At 41.5% G+C, this 27,746-nt stretch overlaps 2 protein-coding genes across 2 annotated transcripts; both read right to left on the bottom strand.

Annotated features, from left to right (window-relative positions):
- Positions 1-1,406: 1,406 nt before the first annotated feature.
- On the bottom strand, positions 1,407-10,627 carry LOC148969534 (uncharacterized). The gene is made up of 7 exons (XM_089125789.1): positions 10,536-10,627; positions 8,665-8,736; positions 8,321-8,485; positions 6,254-8,243; positions 3,190-3,240; positions 1,902-1,985; positions 1,407-1,661 (listed from the first exon to the last, which is right to left on the bottom strand). The coding sequence occupies exons 1-7, from the start codon at positions 10,602-10,604 to the stop codon at positions 1,444-1,446; spliced, it is 2,649 nt and encodes an 882-aa protein (XP_088981915.1). The 5' UTR covers positions 10,605-10,627; the 3' UTR covers positions 1,407-1,443.
- A 69-nt stretch (positions 10,628-10,696) lies between these two features.
- Positions 10,697-24,782, bottom strand: LOC148969533 (uncharacterized). The gene is made up of 16 exons (XM_089125415.1): positions 24,677-24,782; positions 21,878-22,034; positions 20,774-20,960; positions 19,994-20,089; positions 19,612-19,707; positions 18,698-18,793; positions 18,138-18,233; positions 17,225-17,320; positions 16,839-16,934; positions 15,937-16,032; positions 14,737-14,832; positions 13,344-13,439; positions 12,519-12,614; positions 11,951-12,046; positions 10,922-11,017; positions 10,697-10,702 (listed from the first exon to the last, which is right to left on the bottom strand). The coding sequence occupies exons 1-16, from the start codon at positions 24,780-24,782 to the stop codon at positions 10,697-10,699; spliced, it is 1,608 nt and encodes a 535-aa protein (XP_088981541.1).
- Between the last annotated feature and the right edge of the window lie 2,964 nt (positions 24,783-27,746).

The raw sequence follows: 27,746 nt of genomic DNA, 5'->3' as shown, positions 1-27,746 counted from the left end.
ACACACTTAACTAGTTTTTAGACATTGTGGGGATCGAATGGACACACACTTAACTAGTTTTTAGACATTGTGGGGATCGAATGGACATAGCTACTTTTATCCTTGTATCAATTCATTTTGAGAAGACTGCTTTTTAAAAAGTGCCTTTTAAAAATGAACACAGTGTAAAAAGAGAATCTACTTTTTTTTTTAACTCTGACTCAATTTATTTATTGATTATATCAGGGTTATATTTCCTACAAATCAACATTAAATGTTTTTACTTCTAAAAGTACAACCTACATTCACACAAACATTGTTTGTATGTATAGTACATGTGTGTATAAATACATGTGACATGTAATGTTAACATTTTTTTTAAACCTTGCATCAAATGTCAGTCAACAAATAGATCCAGGATAACACTATTCCATGCTTATGTTCATATTTATTCATAAAACCTAAACACTTCTAAACTGTTTATCAAAATGCATCATCGGTAACACTTTACAGTAAGGGTACATGAATTATCATGAATTCATGTATAAGTTAATGCATGAATTATGCATTCATTCATGCATTAATATCTCATGAATTATCAGGAACTAACACAAGTTTAACGTTTTCCATTCATGACTTCATGAATGAACAACACCTTAATTAAAACATTAACTAAGATATGCACATCATCATGAATTATGATTTATTACGCATGATCATGATGTTTTCTTTGTTCAGAGTTATGCCACTTCATCAATGTTTCAAAAGACCTCGTCACCACTTTAGTTAAGGGGCCACACACATGATGAAGTCATTGATAGATAATGCTTAGTTAATGATGACTTCTGTATTTGATTTACAGAATGTGTGTGCTATGAGCTGTGATTGGTCTATTATGGTGTCTGTCCAATAGTCATCATTAACTAAGCATTAATCTATTAATGACTTCATCATGTGTGTGGCCCCTTAACTAAAGTGGTGACTAGGTCACTGACCTAGACTAAGAACAAAGAAAACATCATGATCATGCGTAATAAATCATAATTCATGGTGATGTGCATATCTTAGTTAATGTTTTAATAAAGGTGTTGTTCATTCATGAAGTCATGAATGAAAAACGTTGAACTTGTGTTGGTTCCTGATGATTCATGAGATATTAATGCATGAATGAATGCATAATTCATGCATTAATTTATACATGAATTTATGATAATTCATGTACCCTTACCGTAAAGTGTTACCGCATCATCAATAAGTAAAGAAACTTGAGCATGAAACTTTTGCATGCCTGCGTTTATAGTAAACATTTGGCATTTAAAAAAGTTGATGAAAACTGGCTAAAAACAAATCATTAACTGCAGTATAAAAGTTATTTGAAAAACATTTGTAAAAGAACAATCAACAAATCCACTTAGGCAAGATAAAGATATTACCCGGTGACCAATACTCAACATGGTGTCAATATTAGTGTGCTACATCTTTTCTTTGCAGAGCGGAGATTCGATTTTTGATATAAAACTTCAGACCTGACCATTCTCTATGTTTTAGAGCAGATGGTTCAGCTTCCAAACACCTTACGCAGTCTGCCTTCCCTGGAACTTTGCGGTTCTTTATGAATCTCATCATGTGTTTCTCTACCGCATGGATTTCATTTTTGTTCCAGGGTGTCCTCTTGATGTGACCTGTAGGGGGAACAAGTAGGCCTACATCATATCTTATTTCACTAGTAAGAAATTGTTTCTTAAATTCTTAATCGGTCCAAGATGCAGATCCTTGAGATCAGCTCTAGACATTCATTGTTACAAATAATCTCAATCTTCTGTAGTTTTAATATTGAAATGCTTAAAAGAAATCATGATGTAAATAGAAACCTGATGCAAATGCAGAACATTTGAACCATCAATCAGTCGAAATCAACATACCTCTCTTTTTTTTGGACACTGGGTCTACTGGAAGTGTGCCGTCTTCACATTCAGTGTGCTGTGGTGATGTTACTGTAGTGCATTCTGGAAGTAAAAATGATGCAAGTCTGAGCATTAACACATCTTAATTAAATTAATAAAGCTACCCTACCCCTCATCTGTTATTTTTATCAGTGCTGTTTAAAGTGCAACCAACATAACTCAAGAACACAAAGTGCAATGTTTCTCAACTTCACCTACAAGAATTGAGACGTCTTAGACCATTTAAAACACCTGATTCAACTTATCAGCTTCTTAGTGTTTAATTAGGGAGTCATCTAAAATATTCTGGGAGGTGTGTCCTGAGGACTGGAATAAAAAGAGGATTTTGTAATCTTTTTTAATCAGTTTTTTAAAATTACTTCTAACCCATGGGGGATCATACTTATACCAAGTACTTGCAATGCACAGTAATACAATTACTTTCTCTGGTAACTAGTAGTGTAACTAATTACTAATAAAATTTCCGTAATATTAGTTGCCATCTTAAAGAGGCACAATTGCTACAAATTTTACAATCCAATGATCCCTATTCACATTTGTAATCATTGCATGCATGTGACGTCACTATTGCAGCAGCTAGCTTAGTCAGAATCTGGAAAAGTCTACATATTCAGCGGTTGGAAAATATAGCCATAACTTTAATTTTGTCGGGACAAAAGGTGACCGAAACAACTGTAACACTGTGTTTTTACTTCGAAAATTGGATTTGGGACCTCAGAATTACGTCATACTGCATTTTGACTGCATTCCAGTACCAAAACCAAGATGGGCGTGTTAAGGAAAATAGCTAAACTGGTTGATAACACAAATCTGTATTTTGAGCAGAAAGATCATTTTAAAACACTGCATTTTCCAAATACACCATATATACAGGAGTATTTTTTAGGTTTAAGTCTAGCGAATAAAGCCGCTCTCTCAATCTCAACTGGTGTTTTTTTTGACAAATATTACTACATGAATTATGCAATGATTATGCTAATTAGCTTATGACCCCATTAAGCAACATATAGCAACTTTGAGCAGGCTTTAGAAGTTGGCAACAGTGTTTTGAGGTGAGTGCGGGCTCATGCGCAAATCACGAGGGAAAAGACTAAACTGACTACATGCACTTTCCAGAGTAGAAAGTGAGAAAAAGAATCTAAAGATGAACCACACATTTCAAACCAATTTGCCATCCCTAGAAACAACATAATTTAGAATTTAACTGGACATAAATTTGAACAAACTGGCTAAATAAAATTGTTACCTTTTGGATTGGAAGTAGACTCCTCTAAATCACTGTCCACTGTAACATTCTCTAAAGGTAGAAAACACAGAGAAAAAAAAAAATCAATCATTTAACTTTCATTTAAAATAAAAAAATTATTTTAAAAATAAAGGAGAGACCGAGTGCGTCCGAGAGGAGAGCCCGAGTGCGTAACGAGAGGAGAGCCCGAGTGCGTAACGAGAGGAGAGGAGAGCCCGAGTGCGTAACGAGAGGAGAGGAGAGCCCGAGTGCGTAACGAGAGGAGAGGAGAGCCCGAGTGCGTCCGAGAGGAGAGGAGAGCCCGAGTGCGTAACGAGAGGAGAGCCCGAGTGCGTCCGAGAGGAGAGGAGAGCCCGAGTGCGTAACGAGAGGAGAGGAGAGACCGAGAGCCCGAGTGCGTAACGAGAAGAGAGGAGAGCCCGAGTGCGTAACGAGAGGAGAGGAGAGCCCGAGTGCGTAACGAGAGGAGAGACCGAGAGCCCGAGTGCGTAACGAGAGGAGAGACCGAGAGCCCGAGTGCGTAACGAGAGGAGAGGAGAGCCCGAGTGCGTAACGAGAGGAGAGACCGAGTGCGTAACGAGAGGAGAGGAGAGCCCGAGTGCGTAACGAGAGGAGAGGAGAGACCGAGTGCGTAACGAGAGGAGAGGAGAGCCCGAGTGCGTAACGAGAGGAGAGGAGAGACCGAGTGCGTAACGAGAGGAGAGGAGAGCCCGAGTGCGTAACGAGAGGAGAGGAGAGCCCGAGTGCGTAACGAGAGGAGAGGAGAGCCCGAGTGCGTAACGAGAGGAGAGCCCGAGAGCGTAACGAGAGTAGAGGAGAGCCCGAGTGCGTAACGAGAGGAGAGGAGAGCCCGAGTGCGTAACGAGAGGAGAGACCGAGTGCGTAACGAGAGGAGAGCCCGAGTGTGTAACGAGAGGAGAGGAGAGACCGAGTGCGTAACGAGAGGAGAGGAGAGCCCGAGTGCGTAACGAGAGGAGAGCCCGAGTGCGTAACGAGAGGAGAGCCCGAGAGCGTAACGAGAGGAGAGGAGAGACCGAGGGCGTAACGAGAGTAGAGCCCGAGTGCGTAACGAGAGGAGAGCCCGAGAGCGTAACGAGAGGAGAGCCCGAGAGCGTAACGAGAGGAGAGACCGAGTGCGTAACGAGAGGAGAGCCCGAGTGCGTAACGAGAGGAGAGCCCGAGTGCGTAACGAGAGGAGAGCCCGAGAGCGTAACGAGAGGAGAGACCGAGTGCGTAACGAGAGGAGAGACCGAGTGCGTAACGAGAGGAGAGCCCGAGTGCGTAACGAGAGGAGAGCCCGAGAGCGTAACGAGAGGAGAGACCGAGTGCGTAACGAGAGGAGAGCCCGAGTGTGTAACGAGAGGAGAGGAGAGACCGAGAGCGTAACGAGAGGAGAGGAGAGCCCGAGTGCGTAACGAGAGGAGAGCCCGAGTGCGTAACGAGAGGAGAGCCCGAGTGCGTAACGAGAGGAGAGGAGAGACCGAGTGCGTAACGAGAGGAGAGCCCGAGTGCGTAACGAGAGGAGAGGAGAGCCCGAGTGCGTAACGAGAGGAGAGACCGAGTGCGTAACGAGAGGAGAGGAGAAACCGAGGGCGTAACGAGAGGAGAGGAGAGCCAGAGTGCGTAACGAGAGGAGAGGAGAGACCGAGTGCGTAACGAGAGGAGAGCCCGAGTGCGTAACGAGAGGAGAGGAGAGACCGAGTGCGTAACGAGAGGAGAGACCGAGTGCGTAACGAGAGGAGAGGAGAGACCGAGTGCGTAACGAGAGGAGAGACCGAGTGCGTAACGAGAGGAGAGGAGAGACCGAGTGCGTAACGAGAGGAGAGGAGAGACCGAGTGCGTAACGAGAGGAGAGACCGAGTGCGTAACGAGAGGAGAGGAGAGACCGAGTGCGTAACGAGAGGAGAGACCGAGTGCGTAACGAGAGGAGAGGAGAGCCCGAGTGCGTAACGAGAGGAGAGCCCGAGTGCGTAACGAGAGGAGAGACCGAGTGCGTAACGAGAGGAGAGGAGAGCCCGAGTGCGTAACGAGAGGAGAGGAGAGCCCGAGTGCGTAACGAGAGGAGAGCCCGAGTGCGTAACGAGAGGAGAGGAGAGCCCGAGTGCGTAACGAGAGGAGAGGAGAGCCCGAGTGCGTAACGAGAGGAGAGACCGAGTGCGTAACGAGAGGAGAGGAGAGACCGAGTGCGTAACGAGAGGAGAGACCGAGTGCGTAACGAGAGGAGAGGAGAGCCCGAGTGCGTAACGAGAGGAGAGACCGAGTGCGTAACGAGAGGAGAGGAGAGACCGAGTGCGTAACGAGAGGAGAGACCGAGTGCGTAACGAGAGGAGAGGAGAGCCCGAGTGCGTAACGAGAGGAGAGCCCGAGTGCGTAACGAGAGGAGAGACCGAGTGCGTAACGAGAGGAGAGGAGAGCCCGAGTGCGTAACGAGAGGAGAGGAGAGCCCGAGTGCGTAACGAGAGGAGAGGAGAGACCGAGTGCGTAACGAGAGGAGAGGAGAGCCCGAGTGCGTAACGAGAGGAGAGGAGAGCCCGAGTGCGTAACGAGAGGAGAGGAGAGCCCGAGTGCGTAACGAGAGGAGAGGAGAGCCCGAGTGCGTAACGAGAGGAGAGGAGAGACCGAGTGCGTAACGAGAGGAGAGGAGAGCCCGAGTGCGTAACGAGAGGAGAGGAGAGACCGAGTGCGTAACGAGAGGAAGGAGAGCCCGAGTGCGTAACGAGAGGAGAGGCTATATCTGCAAAGAATGCCTTCGTAGAAAATGCAAATCGATCGTAAAATGTCTAACTAGCCTGAGTAGGTGATGTGTATATTAGCAGGAATGTAGCACAACATGAATGTAAAAGCAGATATAATTAGCCTTTGTGAAAATACTATTTTTTTTTGGTTAAAATCAGCAAATAATCGTAATAATCGTGATTATCATTTTGGCCATAAATGTGCAACCCTACCCAAAACCCTCTAACAATTTGTGTAAACCATTACAGAATTATAAAAAACAAAACCAATATCTTTAAATTAATAAGTTCAGATAAAGGATAAAAAGTAATGTAACAGTGTATAGTACCTTCTGGATCAATGATGATTTCATCAAGATTTTTCCCTTTAAAGTCTGCCAAGCGTCCTTTTTCGAGGGCCAGAAGAATTTTGCTCATTTTGGCCAGCTGAAGTGTCCCCTCAGGTAAGCGGTAAAACTGACGATGTATCCTAATATCATGGCCTAAGAAGTCAGCCAGCTGATCGAGCTCAGTGTTACTCAAATTTAAAACTTCAGAGAGGGTACCAATCTGTTTCCTCAACTTGGTGGAAGTTAGAGTTTGAGGATTCTTAGCATTGCATGCACCTGCAAATTCACGGATGCAGTCAGAGCCTCTGAAAAAGGTCATTGCAGACGGACGTGCGAAGAGAAAAGGGTTCTCATTCAGTACTCCACACTTGCTCCGGTTTTTAATTAGCAGGCTGATTGACTCTTGCATTGAAGGAGTAACAAGTACTGGAACCTTTCTTCCTCTTTTGCCTCTGATCTCTATACGCTTGAAGTATTGACACAGTTTATTTTCCAACTCTGTGAGGGCCATGCTAATATCCGGATGAGCTTCTGATTGGTTGCTGGAGGTGTATGCGGACAATGGCATCTGTGACACTTCCCCTTCTCGCCTACGATTAAAAAGCATAACCTGAGTCAATATAACCTTGGCCAATTTTGACCAATGCTGAGATGATGGCTGTGTAGACAAAAGTTTGTGGTAAATTTTCTCTTGCTCATCAAGATAAACATGGAGACGTTTAACATCTTCAGTGAATGGGAGCAAATGTGGGCAGTTCCACTTGGCTTCTTCCATTGTTCGCCGCGCTGTTGAAGAGATGTACTCAGGCCATCGGGTTCGATACAGTTGTTGGAAGCTATTTGCAAATTCTGCACTTTCTTTGTCTCCATTGATGGTAGAATGGCTCTCAATAAGCATTGCGATTTTGTTCAGACTATGCCCAAGTTTCACAGCAACACTTGCCTTCTCATATATATTGGTCTCTTCAATGTATCCAGCTGTTCTTTTTACTGCACTAACGGCATGCATAAAGTTTGTGGGATGGATGAGCTCTTTGATAGATGTAAGGGGTGTTACCTCTCTAGTACATATAAGGAGTCTTCCAAGCTCTCTCATCTTTTGACGGATGTATTCATGCATTTTAACTCTTGAACCGTATTTATTGTAAAGATGCTTCCCCAGCTCTAATATGCACCAATCATTCCTAGCTTCAAGTGCCACTTGGTCTTGATTCATGGCATTTAGCAGCTTCCAAACACCATGATTTACTCCTGGTGGGGGAGGCTGTGCAAAGCTGCAAAGAGCCTGCACACGGGTTTTACCAGGTTTTGGTTTCACCTCAGAAGGCTTGAATTTGCAAATTTTAAAATGTCGCCACAGGGTTTTCTTTAAGAACAGTCCTTGGCAGTAAATGCAATGCAAAAATTTCTCTCCATCCAAAGTCTTTTTAGGCAGTTTCCGTGGAATCATCTGTCCTGAGCCTGTGTTAATAACAGTAGAATTGTAAGCAAAGTTGCCTTTGTTGCGCAAATACTCAAGCTGCATTCGCCTTTCTTTGGAGCCCTTTGGATGACTTAGAGCCTTTGCTACCTCTATTTCATTCATATGCTTGCGCTCTAGGTGTCTAGCAATTTTCGTAAAAGGACGGTCACAAAAAAAGCAATGTTGTCTCTTACTATACATTCTCAGTCCATCCCTCTTTTTAAGGATAGCTGGAATAAACACTGAACTTGTACTGTCAGGAACTGAGGTTGCACCATGGCTCTGGAGGCTCCCTAAGTCACAGCTGCTTTGAGTATTGTAGTTGGTGCTTCCGTTCTCAGCTGAAGTGCACTGGACTGGCAAAGTGTGGAGCTTTCTTTTACCTTTCAGTGAAACAGTAAGGCTTGCGCTACTATCTGTATCGCTACTCTCTTGTGATGTGTCCGGAATGTACTCTTCCTCACTGACTTCAGATAAATCTTCGCTCGAATCAAAAACATCTGAGTGCTCAGCAATCTTCCTTCTAGCCTTGAAAGACAATAACCATCCAGTTCAGTTAATCCTCTGTCATAGAATAATAAATAAATAATAAAATAAACACTTACTATGGTGTTTTTTGCTCTTTTGATTGTTGTGGTACAAGTGGAACGTTGTTCACTCGTTGCAAACGGTGTATGTTTCAGTCTGATGTCATCTTGAATGTCTGTACTCTCATCTACACTGGAATTATCAGAGTAATTATCAGAGTCCTCATGAGTTGCAGGTCTCATCTAAGAAAGACAAAACAGGCAAACGTCAGAATGACAAGTCTTCAAATAAACGAGATAAAATATATGCTTATAGGACTGTTTATCACAATGAAAAAAATATGCAGCTTTACAAAAAAAAAAATGCTTTTGAAGTATGAGGCAATTAAAGAGAAATGGTAGTAGCAATGAAAAATAAATACCCGTTTATAAGATGTCATCATCATTTTAGAACACAAAATGTCGTCTTCACTGTCTGAGTAATCAACCAAAGACTGTTAAGAAAAAAAAAAAGAAATAAAGTGAAAACTTGTCCTTACAGTTTAGGGCAAAATGTTGAAGACTTTCTTGAAGCAAAATAAACTATTATTAAACAATTTCAAAAATAAATCATGGTCATGTATTTGACAAGTAGCTAACTTAGGATAACATAAGTCAGGGGTTCTCAAACATTTTGGTGCCAGGGACCCCTTTCAGAAGAAAAAAAAATTCCAAGGACCCCCCTCATATTTATAACAGTTATTGCAGCACAAAGTTAATGTGTGAGCGGCAAATGAAATATTTTTGCACAAAATGAATGGTCTCCACCCAGGGTACTATGCAGGAATTTCTAAATAGCCTACTGAGGTAACGAAAGTGATCTTGCTAGGAATCACTTAGGATCCCTCACTTAGGATTTTTTGATGTTCTTGATCTACACATGTGCATTTTAAGGTGTTTTAAGGCCCCACAATTGGATAACTATAGATTTAGTAGAAGCATGTCAGTCAGTGGCATATTTTTTTTTTTTTTTTGTCAAGATGTCACGAAACACAATCACATATTCCAATCAGGAATGGCTTTAAAAGAGAAATGTTTCAATAATTAGGCCTATTCTGCACACAAATAAAGCCCATAAGCCTATAAATACAATGATAATGGCATTATGTTTAATAGGTGCGTGCGTTGTTAATTTGAGCTACTGTAATTAGCTAAAAAAACATACAGTATATGTTAAATATATGAATCCATAACCATAATGTTAATCTCATGGGCACAGTATGTTTCTATTGACCTGCTTTTTCCTTTGTTAAAGTTGAGCTTGATTAATACTTTGCAAACTGATTGTTTCAGTCGTTTTTTAAATCTTTTATCTAAAACAGCTGTTTAGTTTATGTTAATTTAGGCTTACATCTTATCTCGCACTTTATGACCGTTGACTGAAACGTCGTGCGGGGAACTTTGAGTTCACTCCGACTCAAACATTTTGACATTGACGAGCTATCGTTGTTAGTCTGCTGAAGCACCTCAGACGAGAAGGTCAGTATCATCGCGATGTGCATCCTTGCAACCTCAGTTGTGGGTACGGCCCTGTCACTATGCACTTTTATTTTGATAATGATCAGACTTCTAATGTCAAATCTGTAGCAGTGCTAGAACTGACTATTGTGCGCGCACGCGAGACACCGGCGCGCAATTAAATGGGAATTTTTCCTCAGCAGTGGAAACAGGAATACTCTTATTTATGGTCATAGATAAGACAAGAGTGCATCATCCGAAACGGTAAAGTGTCCATTTTTTTATTTGTGTATAGGCTACATTATAAATGACTACAAAATGTCATGCCTTTTAAAAATACAGAAAAGAACCGGATGCGGGTTCATGCCGTCTCTCTGTCTCTGTCTCCTTTCTGGCGCACGTCCCGCAAAATCAACAGCAGCGAATCTACTTGACGCAAAGACATATCTATAGATATTATCTATCTATAGAAAACTTTAAGTGTCTACTTTGTATTGTTTTATGTTAAATGCTTTATATAAGTTACTTAGGAATAAACAGCATGTTTTCAGATGATAAAGAAAACATGACTCATAGCATGGAAAAAAACGTTAGGTTGTAAATTATTTCGCGGACCCCCTGGCTTTAGCTCGCGGACCACCAGGGGTCCGCGGACCCCACTTTGAGAACCACTGACATAAGTAGCTAACAGGACCCTCCAGTTTAGGGTCCTGATCATCATGTCATGGTTTATTTACCAACAATGACAAACTTACTTTACATTATGCTTACTAAAATGCCACAGTTAAATATGTACCTCAACAGTGTGTCGTGAAACGCCAACAGTTGTTCCAGAATCCCCAGAGCAGTTCTTTATGGTCACCATGTCTTCATCATCATTGCTGCATGTAGCCTATAACAAAAGAGTTACAAAAATTAGTTATAATTGATTACTTACAAGACAAGGTCCCCACTACGCTAAACCTGTAGGAAGTGTGTGTATTTATGGGGGTTATATAGCATTCCTGACACACTACAGGTCCCCACTACGTACAATACATTAGAAACAGTGTGTAAGAGTCGAGACCAAATATAATAGACTGACAGAGAGATGAGACGGACAGACGGATAGAGAGAGAGACGGACAGACTGATAGAGAGACAGAGAGAGAGAGTTAGATAGAGAGATATTGAATATATGTACCTCAACAGTGTGTCGTGAAACGCCAACAGTTGTTCCAGAATCCCCAGAGCAGTTCTTTATGGTCACCATGTCTTCATCATCATTGCTGCATGTAGCCTATAATAAAAGAGTTACAAAAATTAGTTATAATTAATTACTTACAAGACAAGGTCCCCACTACGCTAAACCTGTAGGAAGTGTGTGTATTTATGGGGGTTATATGGCATTCCTGACACACTACAGGTCCCCACTACGTACAATACATTAGAAACAGTGTGTAAGAGTCGAGACCAAATATAATAGACTGACAGAGAGATGAGACGGACAGACTGATAGAGAGAGAGACGGACAGACTGATAGAGAGACGGACAGACTGATAGAGAGACGGACAGACTGATAGAGAGAGAGACGGACAGACTGATAGAGAGACGGACAGACTGATAGAGAGACGGACAGACTGACGGACAGACTGATAGAGAGACGGACAGACTGATAGAGAGAGAGACGGACAGACTGATAGAGAGAGAGACAGACTGATAGAGAGAGAGACGGACAGACTGATAGAGACGGACAGACTGATAGAGAGAGAGAGACAGACTGATAGAGAGAGACGGACAGACTGATAGAGGGAGACGGACAGACTGATAGAGAGAGACGGACAGACTGATAGAGAGAGAGAGACAGACTGATAGAGAGAGAGAGACAGACTGATAGAGAGAGAGAGACAGACTGATAGAGAGGATAGAGACTACAAACTACACACCTAGAGACACTGTGTAAATATTAGTAGATTGAACTTTTTATTGCAATGTTTATCTCCACGAAGAAAAAAAAAAAAAAAAAAAAAAACTTTACTTTATTTTTACTATTTTTTATTTAACTATTTACTTATTTATATTCTATAGTGTTCTGAATGCTTTGGCAATGTAAAGATTTCTTTAACCATGCCAATAAAGCTATTTGAATCTTGAATCTTGAGAGACGGACAGACTGATAGAGAGAGAGAGAGAGAGAGAGAGAGTTAGATAGAGAGATATTGAATATATGTACCTCAACAGTGTGTCGTGAAACGCCAACAGTTGTTCCAGAATCCCCAGAGCAGTTCTTTATGGTCACCATGTCTTCATCATCATTGCTGCATGTAGCCTATAACAAAAGAGTTACAAAAATTAGTTATAATTGATTACTTACAAGACAAGGTCCCCACTACGCTAAACCTGTAGGAAGTGTGTGTATTTATGGGGGTTATATAGCATTCCTGACACACTACAGGTCCCCACTACGTACAATACATTAGAAACAGTGTGTAAGAGTCGAGACCAAATATAATAGACTGACAGAGAGATGAGACGGACAGACTGATAGAGAGAGAGACGGACAGACTGATAGAGAGACGGACAGACTGATAGAGAGACGGACAGACTGATAGAGAGAGAGACGGACAGACTGATGGAGAGAGAGACGGACAGACTGATGGAGAGACGGACAGACTGATAGAGAGACGGACAGACTGATAGAGAGAGAGACGGACAGACTGATAGAGAGAGAGACGGACAGACTGATAGAGAGAGAGAGAGAGAGAGAGAGAGTTAGATAGAGAGATATTGAATATATGTACCTCAACAGTGTGTCGTGAAGCGCCAACAGTTGTTCCAGAATCCCCAGAGCAGTTCTTTATGGTCACCATGTCTTCATCATCATTGCTGCATGTAGCCTATAATAAAAGAGTTACAAAAATTAGTTATAATTAATTACTTACAAGACAAGGTCCCCACTACGCTAAACCTGTAGGAAGTGTGTGTATTTATGGGGGTTATATGGCATTCCTGACACACTACAGGTCCCCACTACGTACAATACATTAGAAACAGTGTGTAAGAGTCGAGACCAAATATAATAGACTGATAGAGAGATGAGACGGACAGACTGATAGAGAGAGAGACGGACAGACTGATAGAGACGGACAGACTGATAGAGAGAGAGACGGACAGACTGATAGAGACGGACAGACTGATAGAGAGACGGACAGACTGATAGAGAGATGAGACGGACAGACGGATAGAGAGAGAGACGGACAGACTGATAGAGAGACGGACAGACTGATAGAGAGACGGACAGACTGATAGAGAGAGAGACGGACAGACTGATAGAGAGAGAGACGGACAGACTGATAGAGAGAGAGACGGACAGACTGATAGAGAGAGACGGACAGACTGATAGAGAGAGAGACGGACAGACTGATAGAGAGAGACGGACAGACTGATAGAGACGGACAGACTGATAGAGAGAGAGAGACGGACAGACTGATAGAGAGACGGACAGACTGATAGAGAGAGACGGACAGACTGATAGAGAGACGGACAGACTGATAGAGAGAGAGAGACGGACAGACTGATAGAGAGAGAGAGAGAGAGTTAGATAGAGAGATATTGAATATATGTACCTCAACAGTGTGTCGTGAAACGCCAACAGTTGTTCCAGAATCCCCAGAGCAGTTCTTTATGGTCACCATGTCTTCATCATCATTGCTGCATGTAGCCTATAACAAAAGAGTTACAAAAATTAGTTATAATTGATTACTTACAAGACAAGGTCCCCACTACGCTAAACCTGTAGGAAGTGTGTGTATTTATGGGGGTTATATGGCATTCCTGACACACTACAGGTCCCCACTACGTACAATACATTAGAAACAGTGTGTAAGAGTCGAGACCAAATATAATAGACGGACAGACTGATAGAGAGAGAGACGGACAGACTGATAGAGACGGACAGACTGATAGAGAGAGACGGACAGACTGATAGAGAGAGACGGACAGACTGATAGAGAGACGGACAGACTGATAGAGAGAGAGACGGACAGACTGATAGAGAGAGAGACGGACAGACTGATAGAGAGAGAGACAGACTGATAGAGAGAGAGACAGACTGATAGAGAGAGAGACGGACAGACTGATAGAGAGAGAGACGGACAGACTGATAGAGAGAGAGACGGACAGACTGATAGAGAGAGAGACGGACAGACTGATAGAGAGAGAGACAGACTGATAGAGAGAGAGACGGACAGACTGATAGAGAGAGAGACAGACTGATAGAGAGAGAGACGGACAGACTGATAGAGACGGACAGACTGATAGAGAGAGAGACGGACAGACTGATAGAGAGAGACGGACAGACTGATAGAGAGACGGACAGACTGATAGAGAGAGAGACGGACAGACTGATAGAGAGAGAGACGGACAGACTGATAGAGAGAGAGACGGACAGACTGACGGACAGACTGATAGAGAGACGGACAGACTGATAGAGAGAGAGACGGACAGACTGATAGAGAGAGAGACAGACTGATAGAGAGAGAGACGGACAGACTGATAGAGACGGACAGACTGATAGAGAGAGAGAGACAGACTGATAGAGAGAGAGACGGACAGACTGATAGAGACGGACAGACTGATAGAGAGAGACGGACAGACTGATAGAGAGAGAGACGGACAGACTGATAGAGAGAGAGACGGACAGACTGATAGAGAGAGACGGACAGACTGATAGAGAGAGACGGACAGACTGATAGAGACGGACAGACTGATAGAGAGAGAGAGACAGACTGATAGAGAGAGAGACGGACAGACTGATAGAGACGGACAGACTGATAGAGAGAGACGGACAGACTGATAGAGAGAGAGACGGACAGACTGATAGAGAGAGAGACGGACAGACTGATAGAGAGAGACGGACAGACTGATAGAGACGGACAGACTGATAGAGAGAGAGACGGACAGACTGATAGAGAGAGACAGAGAGAGAGAGTTAGATAGAGAGATATTGAATATATGTACCTCAACAGTGTGTCGTGAAACGCCAACAGTTGTTCCAGAATCCCCAGAGCAGTTCTTTATGGTCACCATGTCTTCATCATCATTGCTGCATGTAGCCTATAATAAAAGAGTTACAAAAATTAGTTATAATTAATTACTTACAAGACAAGGTCCCCACTACGCTAAACCTGTAGGAAGTGTGTGTATTTATGGGGGTTATATGGCATTCCTGACACACTACAGGTCCCCACTACGTACAATACATTAGAAACAGTGTGTAAGAGTCGAGACCAAATATAATAGACTGACAGAGAGATGAGACGGACAGACTGATAGAGAGAGAGACGGACAGACTGATAGAGAGATGAGACGGACAGACTGATAGAGAGAGAGACGGACAGACTGATAGAGACGGACAGACTGATAGAGACGGACAGACTGATAGAGAGACGGACAGACTGATAGAGAGAGAGACGGACAGACTGATAGAGAGAGACGGACAGACTGATAGAGAGACGGACAGACTGATAGAGAGAGAGACGGACAGACTGATAGAGAGAGAGACGGACAGACTGATAGAGAGAGAGACGGACAGACTGACGGACAGACTGATAGAGAGACGGACAGACTGATAGAGAGAGAGACGGACAGACTGATAGAGAGAGAGACAGACTGATAGAGAGAGAGACGGACAGACTGATAGAGACGGACAGACTGATAGAGAGAGAGAGACAGACTGATAGAGAGAGAGACGGACAGACTGATAGAGACGGACAGACTGATAGAGAGAGAGAGACAGACTGATAGAGAGAGACGGACAGACTGATAGAGAGAGAGAGACAGACTGATAGAGAGAGAGACGGACAGACTGATAGAGACGGACAGACTGATAGAGAGAGAGAGACAGACTGATAGAGAGGATAGAGACTACAAACTACACACCTAGAGACACTGTGTAAATATTAGTAGATTGAACTTTTTATTGCAATGTTTATCTCCACGAAGAAAAAAAAAAAAAAAAACTTTACTTTATTTTTACTATTTTTTATTTAACTATTTACTTATTTATATTCTATAGTGTTCTGAATGCTTTGGCAATGTAAAGATTTCTTTAACCATGCCAATAAAGCTATTTGAATCTTGAATCTTGAGAGACGGACAGACTGATAGAGAGAGAGAGAGAGAGAGAGAGTTAGATAGAGAGATATTGAATATATGTACCTCAACAGTGTGTCGTGAAACGCCAACAGTTGTTCCAGAATCCCCAGAGCAGTTCTTTATGGTCACCATGTCTTCATCATCATTGCTGCATGTAGCCTATAATAAAAGAGTTACAAAAATTAGTTATAATTAATTACTTACAAGACAAGGTCCCCACTACGCTAAACCTGTAGGAAGTGTGTGTATTTATGGGGGTTATATAGCATTCCTGACACACTACAGGTCCCCACTACGTACAATACATTAGAAACAGTGTGTAAGAGTCGAGACCAAATATAATAGACTGACAGAGAGATGAGACGGACAGACTGATAGAGAGAGAGACGGACAGACTGATAGAGAGAAGGACAGACGGATAGAGAGAGAGACGGACAGACTGATAGAGACGGACAGACTGATAGAGAGAGAGACGGACAGACTGATAGAGAGACGGACAGACTGATAGAGAGAGAGACGGACAGACTGATAGAGAGAGAGACGGACAGACTGATAGAGAGACGGACAGACTGATAGAGAGACGGACAGACTGATAGAGAGACGGACAGACTGATAGAGAGAGAGACGGACAGACTGATAGAGAGAGAGACAGACTGATAGAGAGAGAGACGGACAGACTGATAGAGACGGACAGACTGATAGAGAGAGAGAGACAGACTGATAGAGAGAGACGGACAGACTGATAGAGAGACGGACAGACTGATAGAGAGAGAGACAGACTGATAGAGAGAGAGACGGACAGACTGATAGAGACGGACAGACTGATAGAGAGAGAGAGACAGACTGATAGAGAGAGAGAGACGGACAGACTGATAGAGAGACGGACAGACTGATAGAGAGAGAGAGACGGACAGACTGATAGAGAGAGAGAGAGAGTTAGATAGAGAGATATTGAATATATGTACCTCAACAGTGTGTCGTGAAACGCCAACAGTTGTTCCAGAATCCCCAGAGCAGTTCTTTATGGTCACCATGTCTTCATCATCATTGCTGCATGTAGCCTATAACAAAAGAGTTACAAAAATTAGTTATAATTGATTACTTACAAGACAAGGTCCCCACTACGCTAAACCTGTAGGAAGTGTGTGTATTTATGGGGGTTATATGGCATTCCTGACACACTACAGGTCCCCACTACGTACAATACATTAGAAACAGTGTGTAAGAGTCGAGACCAAATATAATAGACTGACAGAGAGATGAGACGGACAGACGGATAGAGAGAGAGACGGACAGACTGATAGAGAGACAGAGAGAGAGAGTTAGATAGAGAGATATTGAATATATGTACCTCAACAGTGTGTCGTGAAACGCCAACAGTTGTTCCAGAATCCCCAGAGCAGTTCTTTATGGTCACCATGTCTTCATCATCATTGCTGCATGTAGCCTATAACAAAAGAGTTACAAAAATTAGTTATAATTGATTACTTACAAGACAAGGTCGCCACTACGCTAAACCTGTAGGAATTGTGTGTATTTATGGGGGTTATATGGCATTCCTGACACACTACAGGTCCCCACTACGTACAATACATTAGAAACAGTGTGTAAGAGTCGAGACCAAATATAATAGACTGACAGAGAGATGAGACGGACAGACGGATAGAGACAGAGACGGACAGACTGATAGAGACGGACAGACTGATAGAGAGACGGACAGACTGATAGAGAGAGAGACGGACAGACTGATAGAGACGGACAGACTGATAGAGAGAGAGACGGACAGACTGATAGAGAGACGGACAGACTGATAGAGAGACGGACAGACTGATAGAGAGACGGACAGACTGATAGAGAGACGGACAGACGGACAGACTGATAGAGACGGACAGACTGATAGAGAGATGAGACGGACAGACGGATAGAGAGAGAGACGGACAGACTGATAGAGAGACGGACAGACTGATAGAGAGACGGACAGACTGATAGAGAGACGGACAGACTGATAGAGAGACGGACAGACTGATAGAGAGACGGACAGACGGACAGACTGATAGAGACGGACAGACTGATAGAGAGAGAGACGGACAGACTGATAGAGAGAGAGACGGACAGACTGATAGAGACGGACAGACTGATAGAGACGGACAGACTGATAGAGACGGACAGACTGATAGAGAGAGACGGACAGACTGATAGAGAGAGACGGACAGACTGATAGAGAGAGAGAGAGAGTTAGATAGAGAGATATTGAATATATGTACCTCAACAGTGTGTCGTGAAACGCCAACAGTTGTTCCAGAATCCCCAGAGCAGTTCTTTATGGTCACCATGTCTTCATCATCATTGCTGCATGTAGCCTATAACAAAAGAGTTACAAAAATTAGTTATAATTGATTACTTACAAGACAAGGTCCCCACTACGCTAAACCTGTAGGAAGTGTGTGTATTTATGGGGGTTATATAGCATTCCTGACACACTACAGGTCCCCACTACGTACAATACATTAGAAACAGTGTGTAAGAGTCGAGACCAAATATAATAGACTGATAGAGAGATGAGACGGACAGACTGATAGAGAGAGAGACGGACAGACTGATAGAGACGGACAGACTGATAGAGAGACGGACAGACTGATAGAGAGAGAGACGGACAGACTGATAGAGAGAGACGGACAGACTGATAGAGAGACGGACAGACTGATAGAGAGAGAGACGGACAGACTGATAGAGAGAGAGACGGACAGACTGATAGAGAGACGGACAGACTGATAGAGAGAGACAGAGAGAGAGAGTTAGATAGAGAGATATTGAATATATGTACCTCAACAGTGTGTCGTGAAGCGCCAACAGTTGTTCCAGAATCCCCAGAGCAGTTCTTTATGGTCACCATGTCTTCATCATCATTGCTGCATGTAGCCTATAATAAAAGAGTTACAAAAATTAGTTATAATTGATTACTTACAAGACAAGGTCCCCACTACGCTAAACCTGTAGGAAGTGTGTGTATTTATGGGGGTTATATGGCATTCCTGACACACTACAGGTCCCCACTACGTACAATACATTAGAAACAGTGTGTAAGAGTCGAGACCAAATATAATAGACTGACAGAGAGATGAGACGGACAGACTGATAGAGAGAGAGACGGACAGACTGATAGAGAGACGGACAGACTGATAGAGAGACGGACAGACTGATAGAGACGGACAGACTGATAGAGAGAGAGACGGACTGATAGAGAGAGAGACGGACAGACTGATAGAGAGAGACGGACAGACTGATAGAGAGAGAGAGACGGACAGACTGATAGAGACGGACAGACTGATAGAGAGAGACGGACAGACTGATAGAGAGAGACGGACAGACTGATAGAGAGAGACGGACAGACTGATAGAGAGACGGACAGACTGATAGAGAGACGGACAGACTGATAGAGACGGACAGACTGATAGAGAGAGAGACAGACTGATAGAGAGAGAGACGGACAGACTGATAGAGAGAGACGGACAGACTGATAGAGAGAGAGAGACGGACAGACTGATAGAGACGGACAGACTGATAGAGAGAGACGGACAGACTGATAGAGAGACGGACAGACTGATAGAGAGAGACGGACAGACTGATAGAGAGAGACGGACAGACTGATAGAGAGAGACGGACAGACTGATAGAGAGAGACGGACAGACTGATAGAGAGAGAGAGAGAGTTAGATAGAGAGATATTGAATATATGTACCTCAACAGTGTGTCGTGAAACGCCAACAGTTGTTCCAGAATCCCCAGAGCAGTTCTTTATGGTCACCATGTCTTCATCATCATTGCTGCATGTAGCCTATAACAAAAGAGTTACAAAAATTAGTTATAATTGATTACTTACAAGACAAGGTCCCCACTACGCTAAACCTGTAGGAAGTGTGTGTATTTATGGGGGTTATATGGCATTCCTGACACACTACAGGTCCCCACTACGTACAATACATTAGAAACAGTGTGTAAGAGTCGAGACCAAATATAATAGACTGACAGAGAGATGAGACGGACAGACGGATAGAGAGAGAGACGGACAGACTGATAGAGAGAGAGAGAGAGTTAGATAGAGAGATATTGAATATATGTACCTCAACAGTGTGTCGTGAAACGCCAACAGTTGTTCCAGAATCCCCAGAGCAGTTCTTTATGGTCACCATGTCTTCATCATCATTGCTGCATGTAGCCTATAACAAAAGAGTTACAAAAATTAGTTATAATTGATTACTTACAAGACAAGGTCCCCACTACGCTAAACCTGTAGGAAGTGTGTGTATTTATGGGGGTTATATAGCATTCCTGACACACTACAGGTCCCCACTACGTACAATACATTAGAAACAGTGTGTAAGAGTCGAGACCAAATATAATAGACTGATAGAGAGATGAGACGGACAGACTGATAGAGAGAAGGACAGACTGAACGTTTTATATACTATATATATATATATATGAAGAGTTCAGATGCAAAAGCCTCTAAGTGCCATTTGAAATTTTCTTCAAGAATGATCATTTTTAATCAAGCTTGTATATTTAAATTCAGTAATTTCACTTAAATGGCAATGATAATTACCTATTAATTGTTATTTAAGTGAAATTACTGAACTTAAATATACAAGTTTGATAAAAATCATCATTAAAGAAGAAAATTTCAAACGGCATTTAGAGGCTTTTGCATCTGAACTCTTCATATATCTTTTTTTAAGTATCGATACAAGTGGTTGAAATATTGATAAACTATTGTGGAAAAATATAACGTTAGTTAGCTGTATCGATATTTTAGCACAGCCCTACTAATAGATAGATGGATGGATAGACAGAGACAGACAAATAACTGTACAAAGAAGAAAAGTAGCCAAATTTTGTCAAACCTTTCTCCAAGGCCAGTCACTTCCTCCATAGTCATATGAGATTTCTTCTCCAGGAATTATGTCTTTTGCTGCAAAAAGGCACAAATGTGGCGTTCCCTCGACAATAACCTTTTTCATCATGCAGTTTGGGTTCACATCATCATTCACGAGCCGGCCTAGAGTGGTGTTCTCATGAGTTGCATCAATGCTTAGAAAAAAAAACATGAAATATGAAGGTTTAGCCTAACCTAACAAACCATAACAAGACCCAAATTAGGACATTATAACAAAGAAAAAAACATTTTTTTTTATTCATGTAAATTAAAAAAATTGGTAACACTTTATTTGAAAGGGTGTGCATAAGACTGACATGACACTGTCATAAACATGACATAACACCTGTCATGAACATGAAGGAGTCTTTATGAATGTTTATGACTTTTGCCATTAGGTGTCATTCGGTAAATTATGACACTTTTAATGCAAAGTTGACCTTGTTTAAATTGTCTTTGTTATGACAACTTAAAAATAACCAAGAAATCATGACCTGTCAACCTGACATCTTTATAACTAGTCCAACGTGTTCCACTTTACTTGAGGTAAGGGGAAATATTAATGACACTGTTGTTTGACAGCATTTGACAGTGTAATAACCCTTAATGACATCTTTATAACTAGTACAGTGTGTTTCACTTTACTTGAGGACAAGTAAAATATTCATGACAGTTATAATGGTGTCATGACGGCCAAAGTCAAAACCAACCACATATGACAGGGTAATGTAAACGCAAAGCTAAATAACTTCTTTAAGTTTGATAATTAGACCTGTTATGACATATGTGACAGGTTATGATTTCTTGGTTAATGTCAAGTTGTCATAATCAAGACATTTTTTGTCGCTGTTAATGTCAAGTTGTCATAACAAAGACATTTTAAACAATGTCAACTTTGCATTAAAAGCGTCAATGTACCGAATGACACTTAATGACAGTCATAAACATTCATAAAGACTCCTTCATGTTCATGACAGGTGTTATGTCATGTTTATGACAGTGTCATGTCAGTCTTATGCACACCCCTTCAAGTAAAGTGTTATCAAAAAATTAAACTATTTTAAAAACCTACCACCACTTCTTGTTTTGCCAGATGAAGTCAAACATATACACAGTATTCTGATTGACCTCTCTTCTGCGTTCAGATTCGATTAAAGCAATCATTTCCCCCCTATATTCAACAATAAAATCTCCTTTATTAAAAGGGGCCAATGCAAACACTCCACGACCTGAAAAAAGGGTAAAAAAATGTTAATACAATCCATTCTATACATTTAAAGAACTAGTTCACTTTAAAAAAAAAAAAAAAAAAAAAAACTTTAGCTGATAATTTACTCACCCCCATGCCATCCAAGATGGCCTTGTCTTTCTTTCTTCAGTCGAAAAAGAAATTAAAGGAGAACTCCGGTGAACAATGAACCTTTTGGTCTAATAAAACATCGGTACCTAGTCAATCGTTCTCTGAGGTGTGTTTTCATGATAATCGAATGTAAAGAGTTTTATCTCTAAAAACTGTTTAGCATATAATTCTAGCAATGGGGGCATTGACTAAGTAAAGAGAAATCGCTAGTTTATACCACTAACAAGGCTCAAAATAGCCCCACACTAACGCAGTAATATAATGAGGCTCCATACATGCAAAACGAAGCATTGAGAAGTTTGTAAGTGTACAGACTGTTTAATAAGAAGATACTTTATAAAGACAGTTCACTTAGTGTATACAGACAGGAGCCATCTTAAAAACTAGTCTCGATAAGTCAAACCATGAACGTCGTGCTGAGTGATCTGAACTCTATGAAGTTCAACGAACTTCTGAACTGTATGAACGGCGTTCAGGGATCGACTTATCGAGACTATTTTTTAACCACTGTCTGATAGGTACTTTTGCCTATTAATAAGATACTAGATTCAGATCGTTTCGTGCAGCCTAGCGAAATGATCGGTCATTTTTTTTAAATGACCGATGGTTTCGCTAGACAAGACCCTTATTCATCATCTGGTGTCGTTTAAAGCCCTTTGAAGCTGCACTGAAACTCTCTTTTGGACCTTGAACCGTTTGGTTCCCATTGAAGTCCATTATATGGAGAAAATCCTGTCATCAAAATTTTAATTTATTTTCGACTGAAGAAAGAAAGACAAGGACATCCTGGATGACATGGGGGTGAGTAAATTATCAGCAAAAGTGAACTATTTTAAAAGTGATTTGTTATTATTTAAAATTTATATTATTTAAAAGTGAACTAATCCTTTAATAATACACTAATGGTTAGCCCATTATAAATAACTTCTGTAATAGTTTAACCAGGGTTTCTACAACTTTTGACAAAGAATCGCAGAGAACACTGTCAAGACACACATTTAAAGGGATAGTTCACTTTGAAATTAATTTTTGATATGTTTTAGCTTACCTCAAGGGCATCCAAGATGTCTTTGTTTCCACAGTAGTTTCAATTTTGACATTTTTTGGTCAAACTGTTGTTGTCTGTCTGTCATACACTGGAGGCTAAGGGGGTCCACAATCGGTTCACCTCAAAGAGCATGCACAGAGAAGTCAAAATTAAACATGATTTAATGACTCGTAAATGTAAGTACACATTGATGGCATAAGACATGAAACGAGCGGTTTGTGTGAGAAAACGAACAGTATTTATATAGTTTTTACTTCTTGTTAACAGCCGTCGAACTGATCTAAATCAGATGTCCAACTGAACATATTTAGAAATACCGGAAATCGCAATGGAAGACGATTTCGATATATCTAAATATGTTTAGTGAAAGGTAAAACTTCCGAAATCTCTGTGTAAACAATGCGTGACGTAGACGCGCGAGAGATCACTTCCGGCGTAACCTCTGGAGACGGTTCAGTTTGGTTCAGTTGGACATCTGATTCAGATCAGTTCGACGGCTGTTAACAAGAGGTAAAAACTATATAAATACTGTTGGTTTTCTCACACAAACCGCTCGTTTCGTGTCTTAGGCCATCAATGTGTACTTACAATTACGAGTCATTAAATCATGTTTAATTTGGACTTCTCTGTGCATGCTCTTTGAGGTGAATCGATTGAGGACCCCCTTCACCTCCAGTATATGACTGACAGACAAGAACGGTTTGACCAAAAAATGTCAAAATTGAAAATACTGTGGAAACAAAGACACCTACATCTTGGATGACCTTGAGGTAAGATCCCTTTAAAGGCTTTTTCAAATAAATGTTTAAGTTTAAAGCGTATTAATCCCCATGGGGCAAATAGTTTGAACTCACATGGTGACTCACATGAAAACACTTAGCATATACATTCAATACATATTAAAAATATACTAACTACTTTAGACAATTTACTGCAAAACTGCTCAAATGTTGTTTTTGTTGTTGTTTTTAAAGAAATTGTAAAGGAGTAAATAATTATATGTAATCAGATTTTTTTTCAACATAAAATAAATCACAATTTTAAAATATCCCTCATATTTCTAGGTTTTAAATGACCCCAGAACCCATTCGTTTGAAAAGAATCATAGTTACTATACTATTGGGTCATTTATGACATAAAATATCATCGTTAAGAAGCTGTGGAAAATAATTTACCTTACCATAGATAGTTAACAGTTACATTAAGGAGCCATACTCATTAATGCGGGCTATAACATTACATATAAGATATAATTAATTCGACGACTCCTTTATACATAACCACGATTTACTAATCTGTTGCCTGGTGGTGTTAGTTTAATCAAACTTGTGTGAACGTGTTACTGATTAATGGCCGCCATGATATACATTTTACATGTGCGGTCATGTGCGGAGCTCCGTAGTAAGATAATAAAACCATTTCTTTACAATCAACTCACATCTATAAACTCTCTACAAACCTACCTTTATGATCATTTATGTATCTAGCCTCCAGTGCATCAGTCTTGTCGATGGCATTGATAACATGTTCCTCAGCATCTTTTGCTGGTCTGATTCTCCTCCGTCTCATGTCGATGTTGAACTCGGGCACGTCTCAGCGTCACCCCGGGGTTCACGAAGGCCGCAGGCCGCTCCGCTCCGCTCGCTTATATCTCCAGCCGTTAACTAATTAGGACTCACTACACCACGCGTTATATACACTTTAAATTATATACCGACATGCAATTTAAGTTTATCAATAGTATTTTTGCTAGAGTCAACGAGTAACATCAATTAAGTTAAGTTACACCTCATTAGAAAACTCCATTCGATCATGTAATTTAACAATCTTTCGGAATTATTTGAACTTGTGATGTATTTTTTATTTAATTATCGAAAATAACAATAAAAATAAGCTAATTACCTGAAAAAATGTATTGATTTCGTTGATTGACCACCAATTACCTCGTCGTGACTCGTTTGATTAAGCGCGATTGTTTTGCGCATGAGCAGTTGGTGAAATGTGTTTCTTACGTCACAGGTGTGCTTACCGATGCAGTACCGCGAACATACTGCAGAAGCGCTAAAGAGCAGCGCTGCCATACACACTTACACTCTGAGATCAGGTATATGTTCATGGTGGGGATTTAGAAAAAAACTGCACTAGGCATATCAGCAACACCTGCTGAGACTATTACAAGCAAATCATTGTGGGGACCGTGGAATTGGTCCCCACCATGTTTTTGGTCCCCACTTTGTGAGTGTGCTAACATGCTGAGGACCCCACCATGTGATAAAAACAAACACACACCCACACACACACACACACACACACACACATAAATACATGTAAATAAAAATAGCAAAAAAAAAACATCAAATGTGTTTTTAGTCAGAGTATTATTTTATACAGAAACAAATATTTGTAATTCAGATAAGAATGAAGTTAGTGTTTTAAAATCTTAAGGAAAACAAATATATTGAAATATAGCACATGAATTTTAAATTCATTCAACTTCAATTACAAATACAATCTTACTTTTATTTAAAGCAATCTATACATTTAAAAGATGGGGGTTATATGCCTATTTTGTCATTTAAAAATATTGTTATGCAAAATTGTTATGCAAAAAGACAAGGACTTAGAAACAAGGACTTGTAGGAAAAATCACAGCCAGCCACACACACACACATAAACACAGACAACAGCCCTCCCCTCCCCACACAGACACACACACCCACACACACACACAGAGAGAGAGAGAGAGAGAGAGAGAGAGAGAATCGCAGGGGAAATAAATCCATTCAAACTACAATATCTGACTTTCTGTTGCTCAGAGCGAATGACTTTAAATTGGAAAGTTGATCGGCTTGACGAGAACAATATACGTGGTAAGTTTTGTAACTGTAGGTAAATTGAGCAAAGTTATAACACACTTTATGTGTCCTTTTTTAGTCATAAAATTCATTTCCTCGCCACGGCCAGACCGTTCTAGATATCAAAAATCCGTCCGGAATTGAGCATCCTCAATGTCTTGACTTCATGCACACCGAGTTTGGTTGTGATTGGTAAACACATGCATTGTGATTTGATGTATTTCTCCTAGGACAATTATTCAAACAACCCATAATTCATAATTCATAAATAACTTCCATTTGAACTGTCATAAAACTTAGAGCACGAAAGTTGTTTGGCCTGATGTGATCTATAATTGTACCGAGTTTCATATTAATTCATGCAAGTGTGTTTGATTTATGGACAAATGTTCGAATCCCAGTCCAGGGGGCGCTGTCGAGCCGCCCTGCCACGCCCGGTTACCAGTTTCAGCCCGGCCCTAATGGCCATGGGTTCTGACCCGTGTGCAAAGTTTCAAGAGTTTTCGAGGCTGTTAAGGCCCCCGAAAATGCCAGAGAAGTCGCACACAGCAAATAAAGGGTTAAAATTAACCTGACAAGCCCCCCTCCTCTCACTCACACAGAGAGACACTGAGAGACTGGCAAAATTCTGAGATTTTCTCTACATTCAAACAAACATATGTGACTTTCTGTGGGTCCTAGCTAATGAGTGTCAATTAGAAAGTTGTCCGGCTCGAGGAGTACAATATACATACCGATTTTTGTAACTGTAGATAAAACTAACAACCCCACTTTTGTCAAAAGGTGGCGCTACTGAGCCCTCACCACGCCCGTTTCTGCAACTTTGCACATGTCTACTGGCCAATAAATGTGATGTGTCTGTCGAGTTTCATGCAATTTAAAGCATGCTAAGGGTCTCAAAAGCATCCTAAAAGAAGGGTAAAGTTTGATGCGTCGCCACGGCAACAGTTTCAAAGATATCAAGAATCCATTCACAGGTCTACATCTGCCGTATGTTTACATTATACATATGAAGTTTGAAGCAAATCGGGTAAAAATAAAAGGGTGATATCAAAGCATTTTGAAAGTGACACACTTCCTGCTGCCAGTTGGTGGCGCTATAACTTTGACTCACAATAGTCACATCCATGTGATCGTCCTCTTACAGCGAACATACTGCTGAAGTTTCATCAAGATCAGTTAATGTATGCTGAAGTTATAACAAACTTCCTGTTTCACGTTTCTCGCCATGATTTTGTTTCCTCGCCACGGCCAAACCGTTCGAGATATCAAAAATCCCCACACAAGCTTTCATCCTCAATGTCTTGACTTCACGCTGACCGAGTATCGTCGAATTTGGATCAAAGCTCTAGGAGGAGTATTTCAAATACCATTGCGAGCGTTTTACAAACAAACCTCAATAGCCGACTTCCTGTTGGGCTGGAAAAAAAGTAAAAGCGCGAGGTATAGATGAAACGATGAGATCAACATGCGTACCGAGTTTCATATTATTACATGCAAGCGTGTTTGAGTTATGGACCAAGTGTTCGGACCCCATTCCAGGGGGCGCTGACGAGCCCCCCTGCCACGCCCAGGTACCATCTTCAGCCCGGCTCTGATGGCCGCGGGTTCTGACCCGTGTGCAAAGTTTCAAGAGTTTTCGAGCATGTTAAGGGCCCCAAAAGTGCCCGAATAGTCG

This window comes from Pimephales promelas, chromosome 22 (assembly GCF_988280905.1).
Source record: "Pimephales promelas chromosome 22, fPimPro1.hap1.1, whole genome shotgun sequence".
Taxonomy (NCBI): domain Eukaryota; kingdom Metazoa; phylum Chordata; class Actinopteri; order Cypriniformes; family Leuciscidae; genus Pimephales; species Pimephales promelas.
The sequence above is the reverse complement of the archived record's forward strand: the minus strand, read 5'-3'. Positions and strand labels throughout refer to the sequence as shown.